The 27782-nt window shown below is 37.2% G+C and overlaps 2 protein-coding genes across 10 annotated transcripts in view; both read left to right on the top strand.

Moving 5' to 3' along the window:
- Positions 1-22105, top strand: part of tacc2 (transforming, acidic coiled-coil containing protein 2) — a 62191-nt gene extending 40086 nt beyond the window's left edge. For 2 of the 9 annotated variants that reach the window (XM_059566165.1, XM_059566170.1), the window contains 19 exons: positions 3961-4105; positions 5007-6423; positions 8079-8139; positions 8254-8509; positions 8998-9047; positions 9163-9272; positions 9670-9820; positions 10460-10594; positions 11775-11867; positions 12614-12673; positions 13736-13801; positions 15361-15495; positions 15977-16053; positions 17755-17798; positions 18008-18040; positions 19729-19889; positions 20134-20240; positions 20397-20517; positions 21084-22105. In XM_059566165.1, the coding sequence (XP_059422148.1) occupies positions 3961-4105; positions 5007-6423; positions 8079-8139; positions 8254-8509; positions 8998-9047; positions 9163-9272; positions 9670-9820; positions 10460-10594; positions 11775-11867; positions 12614-12673; positions 13736-13801; positions 15361-15495; positions 15977-16053; positions 17755-17798; positions 18008-18040; positions 19729-19889; positions 20134-20240; positions 20397-20517; positions 21084-21149 (3288 nt within the window). In that variant the 3' untranslated portion in view covers positions 21150-22105. Of the gene's footprint in view, positions 1-3102; positions 3288-3960; positions 4106-5006; positions 6424-8078; positions 8140-8253; positions 8510-8997; positions 9048-9162; positions 9273-9669; positions 9821-10459; positions 10595-11774; positions 11868-12613; positions 12674-13735; positions 13802-15360; positions 15496-15976; positions 16054-17754; positions 17799-18007; positions 18041-19728; positions 19890-20133; positions 20241-20396; positions 20518-21083 lie in introns of those variants that run through there. The other 7 variants (XM_059566172.1, XM_059566167.1, XM_059566173.1 and 4 more) reach the window with 7 other exon arrangements.
- An 877-nt stretch (positions 22106-22982) lies between these two features.
- ly6pge (lymphocyte antigen 6 family member pge) lies at positions 22983-27536 on the top strand. The gene is made up of 3 exons (XM_059565506.1): positions 22983-23655; positions 26197-26313; positions 26622-27536. Exons 1-3 carry the CDS (start codon positions 23595-23597, stop codon positions 26813-26815), a joined length of 372 nt encoding a protein of 123 aa, XP_059421489.1. The 5' UTR covers positions 22983-23594; the 3' UTR covers positions 26816-27536.
- Positions 27537-27782: the final 246 nt, after the last annotated feature.

Raw genomic sequence — 27782 nt, 5'->3', positions numbered from 1 at the left:
GCATTAATAAAAAGTGTTCAGTAAGACTAAATTAACAGAGATGCATTTTATATATTTTTCCACCATCTAGAGGAGAGTTTCAGATATGTGGAAAACCCATTCTTAGTATTTTTAAAACCCCTGAGAGAAACATAAGCTTGATGATACAGCGTTCCACCTAATTTCCTCTGCAGACTTTTCAGAAATAAATCAGCATTTTATATTCCCATACCACAAAATAAATGGGTTTTTATATGTGCTAATAAACTTCCTGTACATATGTGGATCTATGTGTAAGAGAAGGATATATGAGGCACGTTGCCAGTGTGTGCGTTGTCTTGCACATGGGAGCATACATATATCTAGAGAGCACTGTCACCATGGCAACAGTGTGTTTGCCAGATATGTGAAAGCATCCCTGTTTGGGCTGAAAAGCTCATCAACTGATAATTATCTCACCCAATGTCATTAACACACTGAAAGCTGTAAAATTAGACTGGAAGTCTTTTGAAATTCACTCCTTGCCATCTGTATATATTGCAGCACTTGAAAGGAGCATACTGTTTGCATTGCTCTAATTCTCTACCTGTATCATATTAGAGTATTGTATCCCAATGATTTTGGATTTGATCTGTACTTATTGATTATTGTAACCTCTCATTCATTCATTCCCAGTATATCCACTTACACCTTTAATGAAAAGCCATTGTTACTAATTTCTCAGAGTAGTTGCAATGCAGAGGGGCTTTTGCCATTTACCGTGCATTAATGTATTTTAAATAAAATTATATGATCAGCAAGCATGTATGTGCTTTGTATGTGTTCGTCAGGAAAGATATTGACTACTTCCGTTCATTTTGCTGAGGTTAGCAGTGCAATGAAGAGAAAATCTCTTATTTTGCTAATAAACTGCTGGGTATTGTCAGTCGTCACATCAGCAGGCATATGTCATTTTTGGCATCTGTTTATTTTAAATACACTGTAGGTACAGTATTTAAATGAACTGTTGACTGACTGTAAAAAGTTGATTTAGCACCATTGGAAGACAATCATTTTGACATGCTGAGAAATGTGACTCATGTGTAATGGTTTTGTGCAGGTAAAAGCGCACAATGCAGGAAAAATCCAAAAACATTCCTTAAATGATATCCAAAAAAGAAAAAGAAGGAATCCAGGAGCAAGGGGTAGCACAACCTGTAGACAAAAACAATAGCAGACAAAGGACCAGGGTAGAACACAGGACTTGAGAACTGGAAATGTAATCAGGGAGAACTGAAACAAGTGCAGAGCTCACTAATCAAAAAAAAAAAAAAAAACACGGAACAAGGGAACACAGGTGAACTGGAATGCAGAGAAGCCAAACCAAATACAACCGAAACATTACATTTCTCTCCCTACTGGAACGGCGCGTCCTTGCACAGACAAAATCAGTCTAACATAGCAGGGAGGATCAGGGTTCAGAGGTGGGCGTGGGGCAGGTGAGGGACAGGCAATAGGAAAGGGGCATAGTTCAAAGATGGCCATAAGTTCCTCAATATATAGTCTAGTGGCCAGTTGCAGCTCACCCTCAGCTGCAGGAGTGTGGGCGGGGCTTCCCTCCAAGCCCTCTATCTCCACCAAAATGGTGTTTCCGGCTCAAGCACTTGGTCAGAACATTCTAGAGGCTCAGGCTCCGGGGCGATGATAGTCTCAGTTGTGGGTATGTGCGCTGGCTCATGTGTCGTGGCAGGCTCAGGCTCTCCATCTGTGGTGGGCTCTGGCAATAGTTCTGTGCAGCGGGATGACGGCTGACTGGTCACTGGTTCGTGAGTGGGTATGGAGATGTCCCTCTTGGCAGGGCAGATGCAGAAATACAGTCTATTTCTCTCCAGCACCAACTCCACGAAAGCGGCAAAATCCTCCTCAGGACCACAATGGTTTTGTGCAAGTAAAAGTGCACGAGGAGTCCTTTAATGATATATCCACATAAGAAACAGAAGGAATACAGGAGTAAGGGGTAACACAACCCGTAGACAAAAACAATAGCAGACAAAGAACCAGAGCAGAACACAGGACTGGAAATGTAATTAGGGAGAACTGAAACAGGTGTGGAGCTAATTAATCAAAAACCATGGAAACACAGACAAACTGGAACACAGAGAAAACAAACCAAATACAACCAAAACGTGACATCATGTTTGTAAGTGTACACTGTTCAGATACAGAATCATACGATACAATACGATATAACTCTGTTGTTACAGCTGGTTCACTCACAATTACAAGACTTTATCACATAAACAAAATACAGACAGGACCCTTAAAAAAAATTATAATAATTTCAAAGCTACGGTAAAGATTAAATTTTTGTGTCAATTATTCAGGTCTAGATGAAAGAGTACTTTAATCGAATTTGATTCGATTTTATTCACTCATTCCTACGGAAGACACCAGAAGGCTGGTTTCTGCTGATTTGCTACTGGTCTAGTTTGTGTTGCTGAGGACTAGCATCAAAAACACAATCAGGTTTTTTTTTTTTTTTTTTTAAGCATGGAATGGGTGTGTTCACTGCACTGAAAGCATCTGTACATTCATCAGTTTTATGCAGCAAAACTGAGCGTATGACTCCAGCCAAGTCCCTGCTGTAGTTAGTAATAATGAAAACATGAGTTTAAACAAAGAGAATCATGATTGAAACCATGAAATTGAAAAAAAATCCTGTTTTGTTCTATACTTGCAATACAGCTGGATATTTCAGCTAGAAATAAATGAATAAGATGGAGAAATAATAATAATAATAAAAAAAACATTGATTATATAAAAAACACAGATTTTCTTTACATTACAGCGGCCTGAGTGGGAAGTCTGCTTCTGTCCTGACTGTGGGGGAGGGAAACGTGCCTGAGGATGTGTTAAAGGGAGAGAGAGAGCCAAACAGTGAGTCTGCAAGTGGCGAGTATCCGCAACGGGCTGCATTTGGATGAAGCCCACCTTCAGTGATAGACTGAAGAGAGAGAGAGCGCGTACAATATTAAAAAAGAGGGAAAGACGGTGTGTTATACACAAAGGGATAGAATCAAAGCTTCATATTTCAGGAATTGCCATTGGGAATAGGGAAAAGGTGTATGAGTGACCGTGAGGCTGTAATCGGTGGCAGATATGGCAGTGAGCTCGTGGCAGGCTCTGTCTCCGCTGCAGTGGGCTCGCTGGGGCTGGGACACGCTGCTGGGAGGGACATCTGGAGAGGATGGGGCAGACCCAGCCATAGGACTCCTCCGGCGTCTCAGCTGGACCTCCAAGCATGATTACATGATCCAAGGCAGGCAGAGGTGAGCGTGGGATAACAGCAGAGAAAGGACAGGGACTAATGCGGTGAGACTGGGTGGGGGTCTGCACATCTGTCTGAGGCTGCGCCTTTGTTGCTGTATTTGAACTGTTGCTGTATGTTCGCCTGCGTTATCACATATTGTGTCAGATTTGTGTATTACAGTATATGCTGATGCCAAGACCGAAAACGTTCACAAACTGATATTTTGTTATATTGTCGTATAAAGCAAAATGTGTAGTCTTGACTGAAATGAAAAATGTGTGAAAATAGCACGTCAACTGTGATACTCAGTAGTTAAAAAAAGACTCCATTGCTGAGCATAATATGTGTTTGAGCTGCTGTTTTTGGTCTCCTAGCTGCAGGTTCAGTGCTTTAATTTCCATCTGTAATAATCCACCAGGTCCTACTAGACACATGCTGATGCAGGCGTTTGTTTATAAGGTCTGGCACACAATGAATGATTATTTAATAGGTGTATTTGAATTTATTTGATCCTGTAGTGTAAATATGAGCTGTGATGTGTTGTCTCATAAATTGATGTTACTTGTTTGCTGTATCGGCACTGGATATGATATGCAGCTTCGTTGTATGAAAACAAAACAGACTTGATGTTTATACTTCAATGAGATTATCAAATCAACTCTTAATTCAATATATTCAGACCTTCTTCTGACACACTGTTTTTTCGCAGGAGTTCAGACTCAGACGGAGCTTTCGAAACCCCTGAGTCCACCACCCCTGTGAAGTCTGCTTCCTCACCAGTGCCCCCAACAGAGCCCCCCTACACCAACTCGGAGGCATTGTCCCAAGAACACACAGGTACGTTTAGATCTCCATTCCATCACAATTCACACACAGATAGTCTTATGTGGAGTCAAATTGTTTTAATTTTTTTGAATTGCTTCAGGAGTGTTTACTGAACTTTAAAATGATTAAAATTACAGGACACTGACAAATATTGTCATGGTGTCTTGTTTTGAACAAATGTATTAAATATTAAATATTTAATATAAAGTAAAATATGGACAGTATATTAAATGACAGACAATAGAAAGTAAATACTTTACACTAGCAGAGAGCACAGAGCAACAATAAATAGTAAACCTGAAAACATAATTTATTATTAACTATTCTTAACCCTAAAACCCAGGAAATGATAAGAAAAGCTAAGCTTAGTAGATATGTATAGTTATTTGTATCCTTGTATCTATGTTATATGGCTATGGTATATGCAAAGTTTAGATGTCAGTTTGTGCTTTGTTGGAAACAAAGATATGGAGGTCTAATTAATTCTTTAATCAATACTTTTGTTTTTCCTCATGTCTTTTATTTAAACAGTATTCTTGTTATTTTTTTCATTTCTTGTTCTTATTGAAAAAAAAAAGGAGAAGAAAAAACAAGAAAGGGCTGCCTTTTCACTTCCATTATTCTGAGACAGGAGTACTGTGGTCTTTGTTATCAAACACTGCACTTGTACTCTCTCTAGTGGATATACAATGTATTGCTACTGAACTTTTTTAAAGAAAGATCTAGAAAAACAAATCAAAACAAAACTAACAAACGTTACTAGTACTTTTTGCACTCTATTCTTCTTCAGTTCTGCAGTTGTTATATAACATAAAATAATTTAAATGCATATGTGAGTTCTCTTCTGTGATCTACTTGAAAGCATGATCTGTTTTCAAAATGTATAGTAACATGTCATTCTCTGTCTTCACAGCTTCCACTGCTGTCATCTCTGCCAGCGAAGCTCAAGACCCAAATCAGCTTAAATCTCCCAGTCGCTCTCAGTCTATAGTCTTTGATGAGGACAAACCAATAGCTGCTAGTGGCACCTACAACCTAGATTACTTAATTGCTAATGATCCCTTACCAGAATCAAATTTTGGGTCTGGGCCATCAAGTCGAGCGCCTCTTACCCGCTCTCTAAGCCTACAGTCAGGTGAGTTAGAGAGCCCAGGAGACAAATTCTCAGGAGGAACCTTCGACAAACCCATTCACCCACGAACAGAGTCCTTCAGCATAGGAACAGAAAGTGCTCCGGGAACTCTTCGTAAAGTGAAGAAGCCCCGTCCAGGTTCCCTAAAGAAGAAACCTCTTTCCCGGCAGAACTCAAATCCAGAGCATACCTCTCCCAAAACAGTCTCCTCTAGCAGCACGCCAGAGGAGAAAAAGAGAGGGAAACCACAGCCTGAAAGCCCCTTGCAAACCCAAGAGAGGGTTAGCTCTTCTCCCAGCCCTAGTCCTAGTCCTGCTGGAACCCTACGGAGGAATAGGATAAAGTCTCAAGTTGAAAGTCCTCCACCTTTGGCTGAGGAGGTCACTGCCAGCTCAATATCAAGTCAGCTCCAACCGGCGCTTCCTGATCCAGTACCTGAGGCTCCAACTGTTCCCGACGAGGAGTCTCCTATCCCTCCCAGTGCCTCCTACAAATGGGATCCGGACAACTTTGAGAATATTGACCCATTCAGTACAGGAGGTAGTAAAGTTGCTAACTCCCCGGTCTTGGGGAAGAAAGCCGACTTTACATCGGTCTCAGACACTCCTGTTGCTGTAGAGGAGCCTCGTGCCTCTTCCACTGCTAAAGAGCAACCCATCAGCATTGAGGAACAGCCAAACACCAAACGCCAACCAGTCAGACTGGAGTTTGACTATTCAGAGGACAGTGAAGAGGCACCACGCAGTACTCCTCCTCCTAAAAACCTAGGCAAGAAACCAGGGGCCAAGATGCCCATCCGAAAGCCCAGACTGGGGATTAAGAAGGCCCCTCCATCCCAGATAGAGCAGCTAGACAATGCACCTGTCCCTGCACTTTCAAATGACATTGATGACATCCCGATCCCCAAGGGGTCATATAACTTTGATCCCAACAAGTGGGATGACCCTAACTTTAATCCATTTTCTTCAAACACTGGCATCCCCAACTCTCCTGGCCTGTCTAGAAGATCTTACAACTTTGATCCAGACTCCTTTGATGGCTCAATCGATACCTTTAAATCTCCCAACAAGATGGGAAACTCACCTCCAAAAACTTTTGACAAATCCAACGACAACGAGAATGACAATGATAACATTGCTGAGTTGGAGGATCACAACCAGAACAAACCTGCCAAAAACAAGAAGAAGCCTCTCAAATCGTAAGTCTGATTTCATTTCATTTCAAAGTACATCATCCATTGTAGTGCATGGTTTCTAATTGTTGTATATTTTCTTGTGTATATTTCTAAATTATCAGATGTAAGTGGGTGTTAGTTCTTGTTTGTCAACCTCTGCCACATGTCTGTTGATCTCATGTATCACAGGAAATCCAGCAATGTCTCTTCTCTGTGTTGTTTCTTGTAAGTAGGGAGATGGTGGAAAAATCAGCATCAGTAATTATATAGCTAACATAAAATGCCACTTTAACATGTTTTAACTCATGAGCTCATTGTCAGTTGTTTTGTCATTTAGCTTAATACACATGACTGATTTCTCATCACATCATTCCACGTCACCTCCATCTTCTTCAGCTCCATGTTTGATATTCTCCAATGAGACTCTGTTGCCATCTAATGGACCCTCAAAGAAGTGCAGTCGATTCAGGCATGCTAGTGCACACAAGGGTACAAACTGATTGTGATACTATGTGCATGTGATCCAAGTGGAGCTTTGTTGAGTTTAGTTTTTTGTCAAAGAAGATCGATAGTTTATCTCTAAAATTTCTGAATGAATTCCTAAGCCAGACATTTTTATGAGACTCATTTAAAAAATCTTACCTCCTTAGGGTGGCCAAGTGGATAATAAACATTGCAGGTTTTATTGCTAGAAAGCAGAAACTGTGACCCGGAATGTTGACAAGGGAATTTTTATTGTGCATATGAGCAAGACATTATTTTCCTTCTCTAAGACCCCCTGCACATATAATAAGGAGCAGTTTTAAGTAATATTACTTTCAATCTGGGAGTTTACTGGATCATTTGATTCTGTTTTTGATTAATCCATTTAATATATTTTGCTTAGCTGCAAACTTTCCTCTATAGTTCCTCTATGGTTCTCACACAATTCTAGGTTTTCAACATTTTTTTTTTCAGGACAAATATCTTTTCAGATTTGACATGAGGAGTAAAGTAATACTCCTAAAATATTAACATCACACTTAAACTAGGAAATGTGCCAACAACAGCAACAGAATAGGATTTAAAATGCTTCTGTTATATGAGGCATCTGTCACTTTCTTGGGTCACTGAGCGATTTAGTAGGGGCTACAGGGATTAAAACCAACTGGGTCAGGGCAGAGACTGTGGAGTATTACAGATCTTTTTGTTTTTATTTTCTAAACCACAAATCTGTACTGCATAATCACCATAATTTAGCGAAGCATATTTCCAAATAATCTCTACTATCTGTTGGTCTTAATTTCTTGCCATGGTTCCATTCGTAAAGACTGCATTAGCAAAAAAAGTATGTTTACAATAATAATAAAAAAAACGCATTTGCACAAGAAAACTAAAAACCTAAAAACATACTGTATATTTGATATATCCCAATCAATCATGATTAACTCAAGAGATTTAATCCTTAATAATATGATCCATCGTTTACTGTAAGAATTACAATATATTTGCATGGTCAAAAGGTTATTTAATACCTTTATTGGAACAACAAAACAGGTATGTATTATTTAACTAAAACTTTTATTCAGTAGAACATTATCTGTACAGCATCTGTCAAAAATAATCGTTGGATGTTGTATTTTGTTCTACATTGAAAGTTTAAGAATAACCACAAATTTCTGTCATGTTTTCTTAAACAGTAACACTTTTAGAGTGAAGAAATCACCAAAGAGGACTCAGGTTACTGAGCCATCTGCTCAAGTAAGTTAAGACGTGAGCGTACATTCACCTACAGTACACTCACACATTCACTGCAGATGTTCATTTTGAAGATGATCTGTTTTTCTCCTTCGTTGTCACCTCATATCATAACAGTGTTGTCCTGTGTGTTCTCCACTTTCACCCTCCACTTCACCCACACATAATCACCTGCAGGAGCACTCACCTGATGCCAATCCCGAGCCCTCACAAGATCACGCCACAGATGAGGAGAAACTGGCTTCCTCCACCAGTCACAAATGGACTAGACATGACATAGAGGTGGAGTTGAACTCTGACCCCCAAGACTTCCCACAGCCAGCTGACTTTACAGCTTTTGTCAGTGAGAACAGTCTACCAGCACAGAGTGATGGTGAGAAAGTCTCTTATTATGTCAATTATTATGTCAATACATTATCTCTAATCATGAGCCTTGATTTTTCTGTCCAAAATAAGTGTAATGGTCCTAAAAATAAAACCTTTTTTTTGTCCCTGTTGATTTTGGGGTAAAATGGTTTTGTGAGATTCACCCATCAGATAATTTCCCACATGATACAAGTTTGCCTACAATCCCAAATGACCCAAAGCTGACTCGTTTTATTAGCCTTTGACCTTCAGGGAACCATTCGCACCCTAGGGCAGTTTCTGCCTGAAACTAACTGGGTCAGTAGTACAGAGGCAGATGAATTATAGTGCCACTCTCATATTGGTTCTGTCAGTCTGAACTGATGATCAGCATAGAAAGAATAATCTTTGAAAACCTTATATTATTTTAATTCCTATATAACCTTTATAAAACATCTAACCTGTTGTATCTTCTCTCATTTTCTCTATTGTCTTTTCCTATTGTCTTTTCTGCAGTCACAGACTATGAGATTGAATACATGGAAAAGATTGGCTCCTCCGCATCTGTGAGTATCTACATAGCACACTAAACTTAGGGAAATTTTCTTAAAAAAATAAAAAAAAAATAATTTTAAATTACAGTGCTTTGTTTTTTCTGAATACATGTATGTTTTTTTACAGCCTCTCTCAGTTAAGAAACCATCACTTTATCTAAAGCTGGACTCTGTGACCGAGAGTCCAACAAAGACTTCCAAAATGCAAGATTCAGAGCCAAACTCTCCCTGTACTGGGTAAATCAAACACGCACACACACGCACATATATATTTTCTAAAGGTAGATTCTGTAGACCACACTCTCAGAAAAAAAGGTAAAATCTGTCACAGGGGTGGTACCCTTTCAAAAGCTACTACTATGTTCTTTTAAAGTATCAATGTGTGTCCTTAATGTATTAATATGAATAATTTAGAGGTGAATACGTTACAAAAATGTGCCTTTTAACTTTTGTACATTACGGTACCATCCCAGTGACAGCACTGTACCTTTTTTCTGAGAAGGTACTATATAGATTGACTAACTTAGACTGAAAGCCATAAAATTCAATTCTCATGGGCTCTTTGAAAATGATTTACTCATTTCTTTGGCAGTGTATTCCATGTGTTAAATTGTGTTGGTCTGATTCTTCACAGGAGCTTTGAGGAGATGGAGGCTCAGATCTCGCAGGGGAAATCACCTGTGCTGCCACCACGTGGTGCTCATGATTCCTTGGCCTCAGAAAAAAGCAGAAAGAGAGAAAGCCAGTCTCAGAGTCGAACACAGAGCAATGAGAGAGATGGAGCGGTAAGTGCAAACCAGTCAAACCCCAAAAGAATCAGTGCCATTAAGGGTGTATTTATTTCATTATCTCAGATAATTTGGAGCTCGTACAGTCAGAACACAAGAAAACACCACAATTGTGTGAAGATGGGGTTATTTTTTTATTTTGTTACTTATAATGATTGCACAGCTCACCTGGTGCTTTTACAGTGCTACACATTTTTACTTTCAGTCTTAAAGTGACAGTGCATCCTAAATAAATACAGTAAATAAATCCTTTCATTATTTACTCACCCCCATGTTATTTCAAAAACATATGCTGTATATTTTTTTCAGTTTAACTTGAAAGGAGTAATTTTGACTAATGTAAATGCCTCTTTTCTATATAAAGGTCTGTTTCCCAATTAGTAAATAATGACAGATTTAAAATATATATATATGTTTTAATGAACTCTCCCTTTAAGACAATTATTTTGCTTGGCTTGCAGCTTACTCAGGGTCTCCCCACCAGAATCAGTACCCCATAATGTTTATTCATAAGCTTTGTAAACCCATTGTAGACGTTTTATTATGCACTAGGCTACATACAAGCTTGCTTGCCTCACTGACACATAGACACCTCCTACTCCTCTTGTCCCTCTTCTGCTCTCGGTCCCATCGCAGTCCCCCATCCAGGCCCCCATGGATCCCTCAGATCTACCCCTCTTAGACAGACTGTCTGATTCACCCGCCCCTCTCAGCTACCTGGAGCCTGATCTGGCTGAGACCAACCCCACTGCCTTCGCCCAAAAACTGCAGGTGTGTAGAGAGAAGCCTACCAGCCAACTATCTCTTCTTCCTTGGACCTTTGCAGCTGTGTGTGTGTGATAGTGCGTGTCTTCACTCAGCTGTGTTCCACTGTGTGTTTGTTTGTCCCTCCAGTCTTTCATGTTCCTTGTCTGCTTTGTTTTGTCTCTCATTTTTTGTTTGCCCCCTAGTACTGGGGGTCAGGAGATGTTAAAGGAATAGTTCAACCGAAAAGGAAAATTCTGTCATATTTATGGTTCCTCAAGTTCCTAGAAGCCCTAATTCCTAGAAGTAAATAGGCACTTGGGCTGGCAAGCTCCGAAATGAGTAAAAAAAAAACACTAATAGTACACAACAATTCAAAAGTTTGGGGTCAGTATGGTTTAAAAAAAAGAAAAAATCAGCAATGATGCATTAAATTGATCAAAACTGATTGAATTTTACATTATTACGAATTTTGTTTTTAATAAATGCTGTTCTTTTGAACTTTCTATTCATCAAAGAATCCCAAAAGATCATGGTTTCCACAAAAGTATTTTGCAGCACAACTGTTTTTAAAATTGATGATAATAAAAATGTTTCTCGATGGATCATGTGACCTTCTTAAAGCCATCAGAGAAATAAATGAAGTAATATATATATTTAAATAAGTTAATAATGTTTCACAATATACAGTAAGTGTTTTTACTGAATTTGCGATCAAATAAATGCATCCTTGGGGAGCACAAGAGACTTATTTTTCAAAAACATTAATCTTAATTTTTTTACTATAGTTTCAAGTCTTCTGAAGTCTTCTGAAATTTGACTACTTTTATGTTGTTATTATGGTGTTCTATGGAGCTATTGGTCCCCATTCACTGTTATTACAAGGCATCTCTTTAGACATTCTGATATCTCCATTTGTGTTCCACTGAAAAACAGAATTTTCATTTTGGCTGATTTATCCTTTTGAAAGTAAAAGTGATAAAACTCCTCGAAAGAGTCGATGGATCTCTCCACATACACAACGTTCACAGTAAAATGTGTATGAGTGTCAGTGTGTGTGTGTACAGTATTTGTAAGCTTTTTTCCCCCTCAGGTTTAGTATTTGCGTGAGGCTGGTACAACTCTAACCCCTCTTTTCCTCCTTACCCCATTCACACTTCATGGGTCACTCCCCCTTTCCTGCCCTCAACCCTCCCTTGTGGCCCAGGAGGAGCTGGTGCTCGCAGCCCTGAGGATAGAGGCTCTGCAGGTAGCCAAAAACATCTCTCAGAGCCCCACTTTGTCCACTGTGTCCCCTCAGGTACTGCGCTGAGCCAGCCCGCACCCGTGTGAGTGTGTGTCCAAGCACGAGTGTGTGTGTGTGTGATACCCCCTTCTGAACCGAGCCCCCTGACTGCACCCTTGGGTATGAGTGTGAATACCCACCCATAAACTACCTCACCATACTGTGGACGTGACATCTCACCCCAGTTCTTTATCCCGGCTCCTGTCCCCTGATTGGTGCTCCTTTTTTCCCAATCCAACACCCTCTTGAGTAAAAGAGGTGTGTTTTTCCCAGGGCTTTGTGACAATCCTGCATGTTCGCTTGGACAGGAGATCCATAGAAACAAATGTCAATGTGACTTGGAAACTTATGCTGTATATAGACTCTACATTATTACATCAAATATGAATGGTTTGCAGATTTCATAATTTATATGCTTATCCTAAACAGAATTTTTATAGCTGAATTCCTTGTCACATTCATGCTAGTTCCTGGTTTCGATTTGTTACTAATTTACACTAACTCATTTGAATACAGTGGGTATACAGACCATATGTATGCCTGGTTTGAGGCCGCTGACGTGGCTTTACATGAAGCTTAGCTCAGATCTGCTTTCAGTCATGTTGGATGAGTGACCGTCTCCTCTGTCTCAGCATCTGTACAGGAAATAGAATGAACAGACTAATCTCGTATACACAAACATGCACACGTACTACAACATCTCTAACATGCCTCAAATTCTGCCACTCCATTCTCATCATGTTGTCTTGCACGCTTCACAGTCTCGCCTCAAGAAGCCCAGCCCACGCCGCTGGAATCTCAACAGTTCTCACATGGCTAAAGTAAGAAGACAGAAAACGTCCCCTCTAAAGTCTAACTAGGTCTAGTCCATATATTCTAATCCCACTGTCCCTGTACCACCTTTAGACTAAACCACCATTAGTCAGAACACTAGGTCTGAAGACAAGAAACATCTCATCCTTTTCTTGTCCTTTTTGTTCACTGCACCATAAAAAAATTAATCATCAATTGTCCTTTTTCTATTTAAAATATATAAACATTATATTCTTAGAACCAGACACAGTAGTAAAAAAAAACTTTTGTGATCACAGGAATAAATTACAGTAAATGTAATAATATTTCACAATAATACCGTTTTACTGTTTTTTTTAATCAAATAAATTCTGCCTTATTGAGCATAATCATTAATAAAAACAAAAACAAAAAAACTAACAAACAAACAAACAAAAAAAAAAACATTTTGACCAAACTTTTGACGACAAATTGTTACCTCAAAAATAAATCTAAACTCTTTAAAGGACAGCCGCATACATATTAAAAACACATCAACTCTAACCCATTTTCAGACACATTTAAAGGTGCTGTATGTAAGATTGACAACGAGTGGTTGAACTAGGTATTGCAGTCCAAATTCTAAATATTGGAGAGGGTTTTTTTCATCCGGTCCCTCCTCCTCAGACTTGAAGAACACGCAGGTTGCCAGATTGATGACACAGGACCGAGCGCACTTGACAGTGAATGAAATGAAATATGCTGTGCTTTCTGCCAACTCGTCAACTTGGGGTGCCAAAATACAATTGGGTAAACTGGCAGTGGGCGGGTTTCACAAGTCAAAACAAAGACCGGCATTCCGGCCCGGAACGCACATTTTTTTAAAGGAGAAAAACTGTTTTTCTGTAGCATTGTTAACAAGTATGTTAACTTAGCATATTTCTTAAATATCTGCAAACATATGGTATTTTTATGCTTTACTAGAGTCAAAATCTTACATACAGCACCTTTAATATGACTATCCACATAACATTTTATAGATCTCATAACTTTTTTTTTTGAGTAATAGGTTTTGTCTCACTCTGTCAAAACTAGTGTGGTTATTTTTGTAGAAAACTGCAGGAAATTCCACACAGACAGATAGCAAACTCTGCCGCAGGACGTCCCGTATTCCACAGGTATTGTTTCTGCCCCTGAATAACCTCTAGATTTAATTTCCAAAATAGAGTTGATCTTTAATGTATCAAAAGTATTCCTAGAATAGTATTAATACATTTTAGGATTATGGAGTGCTTCCATATATAAAAAGAGTGAAACTGTATTATATAGCTGGAGTAATGAGGTTCAGTATGACTACCCTGAATTGATGATCTTCTTAAAATATTCAATATTTTCACATACATTATTAGATAACGCTCTTCCTGAAATAGTCTCACAGACACATTTCACATGCTGCCTCAGCACATTCTCCATGACGTGTTCTTTATTTTACCTTTTCATTAGCAGTAATTTATCGTTCATGGAAATAAATGCACAGCTGCTCTGAAGATTAACAGGAATACATCTCAGCCCCATGCTGTACTGAACTCTGTTTTGGCAATATTCATTTTTAAAGCTTTTGTTTCTCATTTGCATTTAGAGTTATTCCTCCAGCTCATTTCTCCCCCTCTGCAATGGTGTTTTCTTGGGCTGGATCACACATTCAGGGAGATTCTAGATTAGGTTATGCAGTGAGTGCCAAGACTCAAATCTAGACCATGTTTAATGTACAGTATGTGGTCATAGGAGATCTGAGATCATCACTCCAACTCTAAATATTATATATGAAATATATTTAATTTTGCAGTTTGTACCTCACATATGACTATGTGCCTCTTCCATGATCTGAGTGCATTCCAATAATGCAGCAAATGGTATTAGGCATAAATTCTCCTTGCAGACCAAACATGTGGTGGGCATTTTGTATTTGTACCCTAACACATGGCCCCCTACCTTGTATAAGAGTCAAGCTCAATTAATCTCCTAAACCAGCTCTGTTAGGAAGAATTAATCAGCTTTATTCAGCAAGTGGGTTTAAGGGCTAAACATGATGATTATTCAGTAACTACACTCCATCACTGGCTATAAAGAGGCCTTATGAAAACTATTGCTTTCTGAAAATGGCACATGTGAATATTCAGAAGTTAGTTATTAAATTACAGTACATTTACTGACAGTACATCTCTGCTTTTGTTTGTGCCTTTTGAAGCAGATATTCATAAAACATGTCGGTCTTTTCCTGTAGGACATATGCAAATAGCGTGTTTTGTATGGTCTTTTACAGTCTTTTTTTGTAGCTGGTTGCATTAAAGGTTTTTTAGGATACAGTCTTTTTTTCATGGACTTTAATTAAACTTCGGAAACTAACATAAGGATCAACCTGTACTCCTGCAGTCATCATCTGACACAGCATTTCCTCTCTGACCTGGTCACAGCTGCAAACATTTCATGACAAACAGCTTTTCACACCCATCTCACACTGGGTATTGTCGGTCATAACATTCCAGCGGGCCAGTCGCAATCTGCTGGAGGCTTTTGAACCCAAACTAAGAGCCTGCTCTCCATGGCATTATGGCTTTGCTGAGTAGAACCTGTAGATGATGTGCTGCCTCCCTCCAAGATGTGTACAGTGAATGTTGTTCTACAGAAATAAACTCACAGGTTTTTCATGGTTCCTCCACAACTTTCTATTCTGCAGCAGAGAGAAATGGCCTCACCGGGGGACAGCGGGGTTCCGAAGAGCTCCCTCTATTCACGAACAGGATACATTGTAGGGGATAGCCCTCATCTGCCACGTGACATGGACCACTCTCTTGACATTGCCCGAGAAGAGGTATATACTCACCCACTGCATGATGCCACACCACAATAAAAAATAAAAAAGCTCTATGTTAGTCTTGTCATTTCACATTTTATGAAAATGTAACTTTTTAAGGTAAATCTGTAAATGTAAATAAAGTGGTTAAAGTCCTGGGTTAGGTAATATTTAATATTTTATTCCTTTCTTATGACTGTTTGCAAACTCACAACCACATCTCAAAATCCAATCAACAACCGATGGATAGAACCCAATCTATGCCTTACATTTGATCTTTTTCGATAAACTGTTTTGCTCGGATGTACATCACTAGAAAAGATTTGTCACTACTTCCATTTCTTCAATATAATATTATCCTGATAAATATGCAAATTCTAAGATTTTTTACAGTGCGAAACATGGCAAAGGACATCCCAGATTTGGATTACCCAGAATGACACTGGTTTAACAATTTCCAGGGTGTAAAGTGTGTAAATTAACACTCTTCTTATTTCAGATTGTTGTGAAAGAGAGAGAAGCCATGGAGTGGAAGAGAAAATACGAAGAGAGTAGACTGGAAGTGGAGGAGATGAGGTGGGTGTTCACAAAGGACAGAAATTCCTTGTGCCCTTGTGAGCTATGACGAATGAAGCTTTCGTCATTTGCTGACCCCATTTCTCCCTACTTTTCCCATCACTTAATGTCCTCTCTATAAACTTCAAATCAATAAAACTGTCAGAAATGTTTATTCACTACATATGTTTCTCAACCTGACAAATCCCTGTGAATTCAACCGTAAAGGCTATGCTTGCAGCTCCATGCATCAACCTCAGTCCACCTCTCAATCTGTTTATCTCTTTCCTACATTTGTTTTGAAGTCAAGCGTAAACAGAAAGCCAATTAAAGAGGGCCTTAACATGTCAGATGTGCCAGAGCTGGAGGCAGGAAAAGGGAGGGAATAAACAAAAGATTGAGTTCACCCATCCAGAAAACTCATTAAACTTTCTTGACACAAAATTAAATGCCATTTTAAGGTGTTTTATTTTAGATTCTGCTTTACAGTCTCCTAACTAAGGGTTCAAATCAGGTGACAGTTTTATTAGATGTTTAGCATTTTTGAAGTTTGTCACCTCGCTGCACTTTTAATAAAAATGCAGTATTGTCTAATTCAGAAGACAGTTGATTGAACCATGTTTTAAAGCTGTCCTTTTGTATTCATGGGGCAAAGTGAACAAGGTAATCGGGAAGGGTTGCAGATTACAGCCAGCTGGACTAGGCCTTGTTAGTGTGGATAAGAGTGGGGCTTAGTTCATTAGCCTGATTGGGCTCAGGGATAAGGAAGTCCTAAGAGGCTAAGGAAGACATAGCTAATCCATCCGCTTACTGTGCTGGCAACCTGCTTTATTCCAAGCAAGTTTTTTCTGCCAGCCGAAATCTTGTAGTCAAACACATGACATAACAAATCCAGTTTCCTGACCTTTCACGTAATCAACCGAATTCAGTATTTCATTGTGACTTTCACCTCAGAATGCACTGCTCTACTATTTTGCATTTGGGTTATCAACCAATCCTGACATCTGGCACAGAGAGGATCTTGCTGTATGCGTGCAAACAGATAAAAACTCTAGCTTGGATTGTTTGACTTCCAATTTGGGACACTTTCAAATGCGGGTCTAAATCCTGTTTACACCTGGTATTAAGATCCGTCTGTGGTGATCCGATCACAAATGGTCAGCCAAGATTCATACTGTAGCTAGCAGTAACGTGTGTCAAATGTGCCTACTGTGATCACTTGTGATTGGATTTCGAAGGGAGGTCTCTGACTTCGTGAGTACCTGCATTATTTGCTGCGTCAGAGTGTTACTGCATGTTGGGAAATAAAAAAACAAAGAATCTGAAAAATGACAAGATTATTTATTTTAGGGATGAAGTCCAACCATCTTTTCTGTTCAACTACCACAGTATGTGGTTCCAGTGATCAGATCACAAAACATTTTGGACCCTGCTTATACCTAAATGTAATACTTACCACTGTGAGCAGATAATCTGAAACCAATCCAGGTGTGAATGGACTCAAGGAAATGTTTGTTTTTAATGTTTTTGAGCCTAAAGTCTCTTAACAGACTTCATTTATTTGATGAAAATACTGTAAATATTTTTTATATAATATATTAATTTTTTATATAATATTTTTTGTAACAATGTAAAAGTTCTTAAAAAGATCAGATCTTGCAGTATATATATATATATGCACCTTATTTGTTTTGTAACTTGATTTTTGCTTATTCTTTACAGGAGGATAGTTATGGAGTATGAGAAGACTATTGCAGAGATGATTGGTGAGTATTGACTGCTAAATATGATTTCATCAACTCCTGGGGATTGTCAGTCTGTGTTTTGTGAACACTCTCAAGCACTTCTGTTTCTATTTATCTGTGCTTTTCTTCTGCTACACTGCTATAAATGAACAGGCACAACCCTTACCAAGTCACGCCACACCAACACACATATGGAATACGTTTTTGTCACTTTCTCATTTAATTTGCAGACAAATCTTTCATGCCTCTGGACTCAAACACTGGTCAGTTACAAGCACAAGCCTTCATGTCTCCTTTTATAATCCACTTGACTTGACCTCAAAATATCTATATGTCCCTTACCAGTTCTCACCCATTGACAGATTAATCTGATTTCTTTGCCTGTCCAGTATTTATGCCCATGTAAATACTGTATAGGCTGTGTGCGTTCTTACATTTTCAGATTGTTATACTGAGTGCCTGATTTAACCTCGACACGCTTTTCTCTCTTTGTACAAAGAAAAAACTTTTTCATTCACTTTTTATGTTCTTCATGATAAAATAGCATCCTTGATATTCTGTTTCCCAGCTGTCGGTCATTTCTTTTCACTTTATTTTGTGTCTTTGCTTATAATTTCTTTTTCTATGGTTCATTTTCTCTGCCACTTTTCCCGGGCTCACCACCTGCTTCATTTTATTCTACAGTATGACACTTTCATTAATTTAAAAATTCGTCTATTTTTCTGACACGCTTTTCTCTCTCACATGTCCCACCCTGCTGGCTTGACTTAATGCCGTCCCTTTTTTCTGTTTTGCTCCCTCCGTCCCCCATAAATATTTGATAAATCACTCAGGCATGCCTGGTAAGTAACAGCAACTCTTTATTTTCTTTGTTTGTGCTGCATCCACCACATCTGACAGTGACAGACAGGGAGAGTTTTCTCTTACTATAAACTGATACAGTCTATCTCTCATTTTAGTATCATCCGGTTTTGCACTGCTGGTCTTTATTATAGACCTTTTCTATCTTCCATTACCAGCTCATAAGTGTTCAGGAAACTACTCTGATACTGTAACTTTTGCCAAAATACAATTAAGTACACTCAAGCTAGAAAAAAGTAGCAGTAAATAAAAATTATTATCACTGTTGCTTATAAAAATAGCTTTATATATATAAACTTTTAATATAAGCTTATATATGTATTTTTTTTTCTTTTGTGGAAACCATGATACATTTTTTTCCAAGATTATTTGATAAATACCAAGTTCAAAAGGACATAATTTATTTGAAATCTTTTGTCAATAGAATAGATCCTTGCTGAACAAAAGTATTGGTTTCTAAAAAAACAAAAAAACTTTTTTTAATCATGTACATTTAGACTAAAGTAATAAAACTAGAAAAAAATGTATATAACTGATTATAAAACATGTGGTAGTATTTATTTAGAGGTAGGGAAGGAGTGCCACACAACTGGGTAATGATTCTGTTGAATCAGTAAAACGTTTTTTTTTTTTTTTTAAACCAGTTTGTTAATATGATCCATTCAGCAGATTTTCTACAATTAAATAAAATGCAACTATTTTTATTTACTTTTGACTATAACATTTTTATAATGTTTTCCTAAAAAACTATTTAGAGATGCTGAGTAAATCTTTCAAAGGTCTTCTCATCTCACCATGTTTCCATGGTTTGGACATCTTTGAGTGTGTGTGTACAGTATGTGTGTGTTGTCTGCATGCATCATAGAGATGCAGAGTCGAAAACTGCATTTTCATTTGTCATTATTAGCGATTTAGACATAGTGTTGCAGGGTATAATTTCATATCTTATCTACCCAGAGGAGCATAAAATCAACCTCTGCCACATCCAAAAGCAGATTTGCACATCAATTTGATTGTATTGTTTGTTGTTTATTGTATATCTAGTGTAATATGAACTTAATGCGTTTATGTTTTTGTGTGTATGTCTCAGAGGGTGAGCAGAGAGAGAAGACTCTGTCTCATCACACTATCCAGCAGTTGATCCTGGAGAAGGACCAGGCTTTGGCTGATCTCAACTCCGTGGAGAAATCTCTCGCTGACTTGTTCCGTCGCTATGAAAAGATGAAAGATGTTTTGGAAGGCTATCGGAAGGTCAGTCACTTTACACTGAGATTGATAAAGGTTGAAATCATTGTGAAATCATTCCATTTGCAGCTCAGTAATTTGTTGTAATTTTAAGATAAATAAATTCAGTGAGAAAAATGTAGATCAGGGCTTGGTTGTTATTGATTGTGGATGTGGAGGAAAAATGAAATACTATGAAAACTATTAGGCTCTAGGTTCAAATTATTTAATAGCTTTTGCTCATTTACTATATTCCTCTTTTTTCCTTCAGAATGAGGATGTGCTGAAGAAATGTGCGCAGGAGTATCTGTCTCGTGTCCGTAAGGAGGAGCAGCGCTACCAGGCCTTGAAGATCCACGCTGAGGAGAAACTGGATAAGTACGTACAGAACTTTCACATGCATATGTTTTTAATATGCTTTGCTTTGTACAAGGAACGACAACTGTTAGGTGAATTAAGGGTTAGACTTGCACTGTGCGAGAGTCCTTAGAAATATGAAATTATGGCATGACTCTGACTATGTGGCACCCGCAGGGCGAATGCTGAAATCGCTCAGGTGAGAGTCAAAGCCAAGCAGGAGCAGGCAGCGTATCAGGCCAGTCTGAGGAAAGAACAGATGAAGGTGGACTCACTGGAGCGCACAATGGAACAAAAGGTTCACATGCTCATCTGTTACAGTCATTTTGTTGTTGTTAAAACATTTAGTTAATTTTTAAGTACAGCAAACAAATATTTGATTTAATTATATATATGCTATTTATGCCTGTATATAAAACCAGTGAAAGTCACAGAATAAATACGATTTAGTAAATGTTGTTAAAATAAATTATCTTACGCTTAACAAGGCTCCTTTTATTTGATCAAACGTTAGAACAGTAATATTATATCTTTATAATGATTTTCTTTTTTAATATATTTTAACTTCTTGCTAAACAACACAACACAGATAATAGTAAAACATATTTCATAATAAAATGATTGCTGTAGGATCATTTGGCACTGAAGACTGGAGTGATGAAAACTGTTTCAGTGAAAATGTAGCTTTGGCATCTCAGGAATAAAAGATGCTAAAAAGTAGAAAGCTGCTTTTTTAAGGTTAAAATATTTCAAAATTTTACTGTAATTTTTTATCAACATATTGTAAGAAACATCTTTCATCTTTTCTAAAAAATAAACAACATTCAGAGGTTAACATGATTTGTTTTTGGATTCTGTTTATAGAATAAAGAGATTGAAGAACTGACCAAAATTTGTGATGAACTGATTGCCAAGATGGGAAAGAGCTAGCCGCCCGTTCGACACCGTTCTGTCTGTACCACAAAGAGACAAAAGAACAATAACTGGACAAGAGTGTAAAGATGAAGGAGCTAGGTTCAATTGTTTTGGTATTGTTTTTTCCTCTTACTAATGGACAGAATGATGAACTAACCAAACAAAAGGATCTCACACTACTGACGTCTTCACATAAAACTGGAGTCCCTATGACTGGGAGAACGCTAGTTTGTGGCTGTAATTATTTTCTCTTCATTTTAAACTGTTAATGTACACCACCTAACCTATGTTGAGGGTCTTGTGAAAGTACTCCCCATCAGTAGACTTTGTTTTAGTGTCTGTATAGCTCTCTCTTTCTCTCTCTCTCTCTCTCTCTCTCACATACACATGCAGAGAGTATGTGTTTATAGTGAGTCTGAGGTTATGAGTGCTGTTGCCATGACAACCACTGATGGAGCCGACTGTTAAACTGATTCCCGTGGTTCCCTCTTCTTAACATGAAAACAAAAATGACCAGAGAGAATATATATATATATATATATATATATATATATATATATATACTATAAAACAGATGAATTAATCATTCAGTTGTCACAAAGTGGTATTCATGATTATAAAAAAATGCATGTTGTAGGCCTTGACGGTTTTGTAAATATGAAAATGACTTGAAAAAAGTAAAGGAACATAACTGCAGATTTTGATACTGTTAGTTTATCTGCTTCCTTGTGTATCTTTGTAGATACTTGTTGTTTATTTGTTTCGTTGTCTTCTAGCAACACTGATGTGTGATTTTATTTTTGGATTTATTTTGATATATAAATGAACCCACGTGTGACTGTCAGTGGTTCTGAGCTAATTTAATCTGAATGGTTTTGTCTCAGTCCTGCTAGAGCTGAAGCTTCAGACAAATGAAGCTCTGTCAGCTATACAGGACACGCTTACAAAGTGCAATAAAAGATGGCAATACAGCTTCTGTTTATCTGACACCTATCACACAGACACAGGCAGTATGTAAAATGTAAAGGCTTGATGTTTGATGTGAGAACAATCACATTTACTTATTCATTTAGCAGATGCTTTTAGCCTCCCACTAGGGCAATTTAAGAAAGCAATGTTGTTAATGAACAAACAATGAATCTTGCTGACATGATCCTACGTATGTGCATAAAAAGATGCATTAGTTAGCTGACAGATGGGTCTTAAAATCCCACCAGACAGATTATATTAGTGCCAATTACATGCTGGCACAGAACCAAACTGTCTGAGTGAGTGAAGAAATAAAAATGAGTCAAAATAGAATTTAAGAAAAATAGGATGAAGAAAGAAAGAATCGTTCCAATCATGTTGGAATGTAAGAAAAATAAATAAAAATGGAAACAAAAGGGATTATTATTTTAACATGATTATGTACATAATAAATATAAAAGTATATGCATTATAAAATAATTAAATATAAATCAAATCAAATTCTATATTTTATGATATCATTTTATTAAATATTGTATATAGGAAGTACTGAAGTTAATGTTGAAAGAGTAATTACTAGAGTAATATATAAGTATAAGTTTATCTATTCATTAATTTGGTTTTTGGTTACCATTACCACGCACATGTTCAAATAAAGAAACAAATGAATGGTAAAAGTAGAATTTAATAAAAAAAACGATCGTGGAAGGAGGAAGAATTAAAACAACAGAAACGTTTTTGAAACAGAAATAATTTTATGGGTGGTGTTGCAAACATACTAAAAATATTATTTATTAATTATATTAATATAATTTTATTTTAAGATCCTTTTACTGAATACTATAATATACAGTAGTATAAAATGAAAGCAGTTTTACTATATGTATAAAATAGAATTGTATTATATAATCAAACAGCTTCCATTTGATTAATGTATCACTGAAAATGCAAACAAATGAAATTACATTAAAGAGTATAATAACAAATAATAAAAAAGTAGTTAATGTGGGTAAAAAGAGGTAAATGGAAGTAACAAATATAAACTGATCTATTTATTAATTTAGGGTAAAGGTTTGGTTTTGGTTACCCTTGTTCAAGTAGCTTTTCCATCAACTGTTTGATTGGTTGTGTCCACTGTTCTGCTGTGTCACAAAGAGAAATGATGTGAGTTTGGTCACTGATAAACTAATACGGTATATGGAGGAATTAGTTGAATGAAATCTGTAGGGAGCATCAGACCACCAGCTAGCATGCAACACTGTATGGGTGGAGCACAGTAACCGATCCCTCATCTCTGATTAGTGGAGATGGTGAGGATCCATTCAGATCTTAAGACTGAAGCACAGGCCTCAGTGGACTGGCTAGTAATCTGTGTGTCCTCACTGCCATTGGGAATAAGCTCTCCGAAAGCAGGGCTTAAGCTCAGGGGTTTTAAGAGCAAACAACCTGCTTTTTACTGTGCTAACCTGACAGCCATAGACCGTTGGCAACATGAGAGTGCTCCATTTCTTCATGCTGCTGGGCCTGGGCCTCATCCTCCTAGCTGCTCACGGTGAGTACTTCTCTCTTGTTGTGTTTTTTCCTATTTTTTAACTCCTATCTCTTCTCAGTTACTGCAAGTGTACCACACTCACACGTTTTGATTTGCTTTTCACTCAAGACTTCTCAGTCTTGTATTTTTTCTTTTTTCTTTTTCCTTTGCCATTTTCATCATTTTTATTTAATTTAGTTTCTTTAGTTTTCCTCCTTTTGAAGTGTCCTCCTTATAACTGAGAATATCTTGTTGGCCTTGAGGAAGGTGTTAAAGGACTAACAGAAAATAACTGGTGAAATTCAATCCCTTAAACAGATTGAGGGCTAAAAGAGTTTTTATTAGATTGCTGGACCAAGAAAAAAAAGAGAATCTCTACCTGAAGTACATTCAGAAACAGCAGTGCATTAAATAGTAATGGTGTAAAGACAACTCAACTGCAAAACATTATTGTGAAAGCATCTGCTGTGAAAATTTGAGAACTAATTTGAGAAGTGCTAATTAAGTTTAGTTGTTTTTTCAGTTACACATCGAAGCTAATACTAAATTCAAATGGGGGTAATTTAAGTACAGCTAAGGAGCTAAAATCAGGTACAAGTTTTTATTTGTTTTTAATTACAGTCCAAAGCTATTCAAATATATATTGACAATCAATAGCTAAAATATTTCCAACTAAACAACAAGTATGATTGTGCTATAACTGTCTGGATATAGTTGAAAAAAGGCAGATGATGTCAGGCATAGAGAAACTGGAGACTGCTTGTTCTTTTGTCGTTATGGATGTTGTGTGTAGATGATGCATAACAACTTTATTTTTAACTTCTGTCGGAAAGGTTTTTGGTTTCGGGAACAAAGGAGACAATAGCATTAATTCCAAACCAGCGATTTGTTTCAAATATTTATACATTTGTGTGTGTAGTTGAATAATACCTTTAGTTTCTTATGTGACATCATGGATGAGTATACGATTCAACAGGGTGTTCTATACATCTCTTATATAAACATTACTCTAAATATTAAATATTTACAGTCTTCAGTGTCACATGATAATCTAGAAATCATTTAATGATTTGTTGTTAAAAACATTTCTCGTTATGAGTGTTGGAACTCTGAGACCAACTCAATAGACCGGAAGTGACAGTTTATTGTCCATTTGAGGACTTAAAGTATGACGTTTTAGATTAATGCTTTGAAAAAGAACGCGACCTTCATGCTGGTTTTATACTTTAAAAGTTCACCTTATTTCAAACGGCCTGAATAACCTGCCTGTAAAACCATATCCGGTGAACTGAAGGTTTAGCTGTGACTCAGAAGCAGCAGAAGGATGTCTTTAGGGTGAACTAACAGTTCTAAGACACACATAGCAGATACTTTTAAAGGAATGTCTGTTTCTGAAGGTGTTACAGTCACAGAGTTTATGTGTCTGATCTCGCTGGATTGAACTTCATAGGATGTTTGCTGGAAAAAATAATGCACTTTTTGGGAGATGATAGCAAAGAGGCACATGAAAAAGGCTTAACCACAACATGTACTGCTGGGCATTTACAAGACACTGACATGTTTCTCTGCTGTGACTTCTGTCGACTTCCCTGGGGTCTGTTAAACGAAAGTGAAAAAATGGATAAAACATCAGTGTCCGGTTTAGACTTCACAGTCCAAAGAAGTTAAGATCAAGATTTGTAGATTATCTGTTAGGATATTCTAAAAAAAAAAAAAAAAGATATGGTTGATAGCATATTTGTTGCTGTTTAAAGCTGCTTCATCATGGAAATAGAAACAGTGTGCATCATTATATGTGTGTCATTATGAAGTACAGTGACATTTTCCTGTCTCCACACTAGAAATGACATGGCATAAAATACATCAAGTTTTGTTTAGTCAAATGCATTGGATGTTTGCAATTATTGTGTCACCGGTGAGACAAAGTAAAATTTGCCTTGATTGATGGAGCCATTGCATTTAGCCATGGTTCTCATCTGGACACAGAATATTTCCTTCTTTTCATTTAATGGTTTATGCATCCTCTTTAATATCTGTGATAAAAAAAAGGTAAAAAAAAAGATGAAAGTAGAATAAATTGTGTGGAGGTATATTTTTAATTATTGTTTTTCATCATGTTAATTTAAAAACATTAAATAACATAAATATATGAGACAAAAATGGCATAAAATATTATCTTTTTTTTTTAGTATGTATCTGTTTTTGTTTTGTTTTTTACTTTACCCTTACTTACAAATTGTTGTTTTAATTTTTTTGTTAATAATCATGTTACAATACAAGAACCACATTTCAATGCCTTGACTGAAAAAAATTAAAGAAATAGTAAAATAATAAACAAAATAGTGTATCATGATCATAATCATATTGATACTACTACTACTAATAATGAATAGATTTTATTTTCAACTAACCTCAGTGTTTTTTTTTTTTTTTTTTTTACTAGAAAACAAGACAAAATTAAGAAAAGCAATAAATATTAATTGGTTCAGTACTTACACTTTAGGCCTTTCTTAATGAATTGTAATGTTGAATTAGTTTTGCTTCTTCTTTGTCTGTATTTAGGTGAGGCACTGAAGTGTTACACCTGCATGGGCTCTACTGATGAAGACTGTAATCGCCAAGGATCTAAAACATGTCCGAGCTACTCAGATGCATGTGCTATTGTCCGTGGACATGGCAGTAAGTTTAATGGGTACATAGTTAATAGTTAATCTCCCTGCATGGATGGATAAGAGGAAACTGGGCGAGAACATTTTTTTATTTCCTTGGATGTGGGTGATAAATCACAGAGGGATAAATCTTTAGAAAAATCATTAACGAATGTGTGTGTGTTTTAAGGGGAGGCACTGGATCAGGTTGGTGTTTAAGGAAGACAGACTGCTCTGTCTGGCTCCAGCTTAGAAATAGCAGGAGGTCTATAACTTCCTTATGAGGATCAAGGCACATTAATATGTAATCATGCTCTCATACCGTTCTTGTCCTCTTAGGTGGCGTAATGAAGTCGTGTTCGTACAAATCCTTCTGCAGCCAGGCTAACAGCCAGGGCTACAGAGCTCCAGGGGTCAAAGTTCACTGCTGCTACTCTGATGACTGCAATGTGACAGGACACGCCACCAGAATCACAGGCTTCAGCTTCCTCCTGAGCCTTCTGTTATTTGTCTGGCATCTGCTGTCAAACTAATGCTCCTCTAGGCAAACTGACCTGGCTATTAAAGACCATTACCATTATGGAACTCTTTATACTCTGTGATTGATAACATGCATACTGATAATATACCACACTGCAAATATCAGCAAGTGTACTGCCATGGGATTGTGCATGCAATGCGTATTAGGTTAATAGAGCACACACACATACACAGATTTTGTCACATTTCTACTCTGCATAAAGCAAATGTATTTATTGCTCTGACTTTCTAGGAATTCGAAAAGCCAAACGCCTTTTTATTCTGTAGGCTATATTAATCTATATGAACTCTATTATAGGGATGGTTGACTTAAAAATGAAACCCATGTCATCATTTACTCACCCTCATGTCATTCCGAAGCAGAAATATTCATTAAGGTTTTTTTTTTTTAAACATAGTTCAACTATTTTTTGTACTGCAAGCAAAAGAACAACTGGAACATTTTACTAGATAACTCCAATTGTGTACCTGAGTAAATAATGACATTTGGGTTTTTTTTTGTGGTGAATTATCTATTTAAAAGCCATTTTGTTGTAAGGAACAAAGGGTTTGGTATAATGAAGAAAGAGATGTTTTAAGATGAGACTCAAATGTTGTAAATGAATGTGTAGTTTAATTTTCTTGTCTCTCTATACATGGAAATAAATATGAAGACAACATTCTCTGGCTTGTTTGGCTTTTGTGCTTGATTGTAAATAAACACTGCTTATTCCTTATGGTTCAGTGGGTGTTTTCATTCATTCATTCATTCATTCATTCATTCAAATATATATTTAGGATTTAGTCAGGAAACAGTGAGCATGACAATTCATCAGTGTATTTGTTATTCATACACTTTTTTTTATCCATCCATCCATCCATGCATTCATTCATTTAGACTTTAGTCAGCAAACAGCAAGCATGACAAATGGGTAATTTTGGGTGAATGGGTGTATTTGTTTTTCTATAATTACTGAGAAA

This window comes from Carassius carassius, chromosome 14 (genome assembly GCF_963082965.1).
Source record: "Carassius carassius chromosome 14, fCarCar2.1, whole genome shotgun sequence".
NCBI lineage: Eukaryota > Metazoa > Chordata > Actinopteri > Cypriniformes > Cyprinidae > Carassius > Carassius carassius.
The sequence above is the reverse complement of the archived record's forward strand: the minus strand, read 5'-3'. Positions and strand labels throughout refer to the sequence as shown.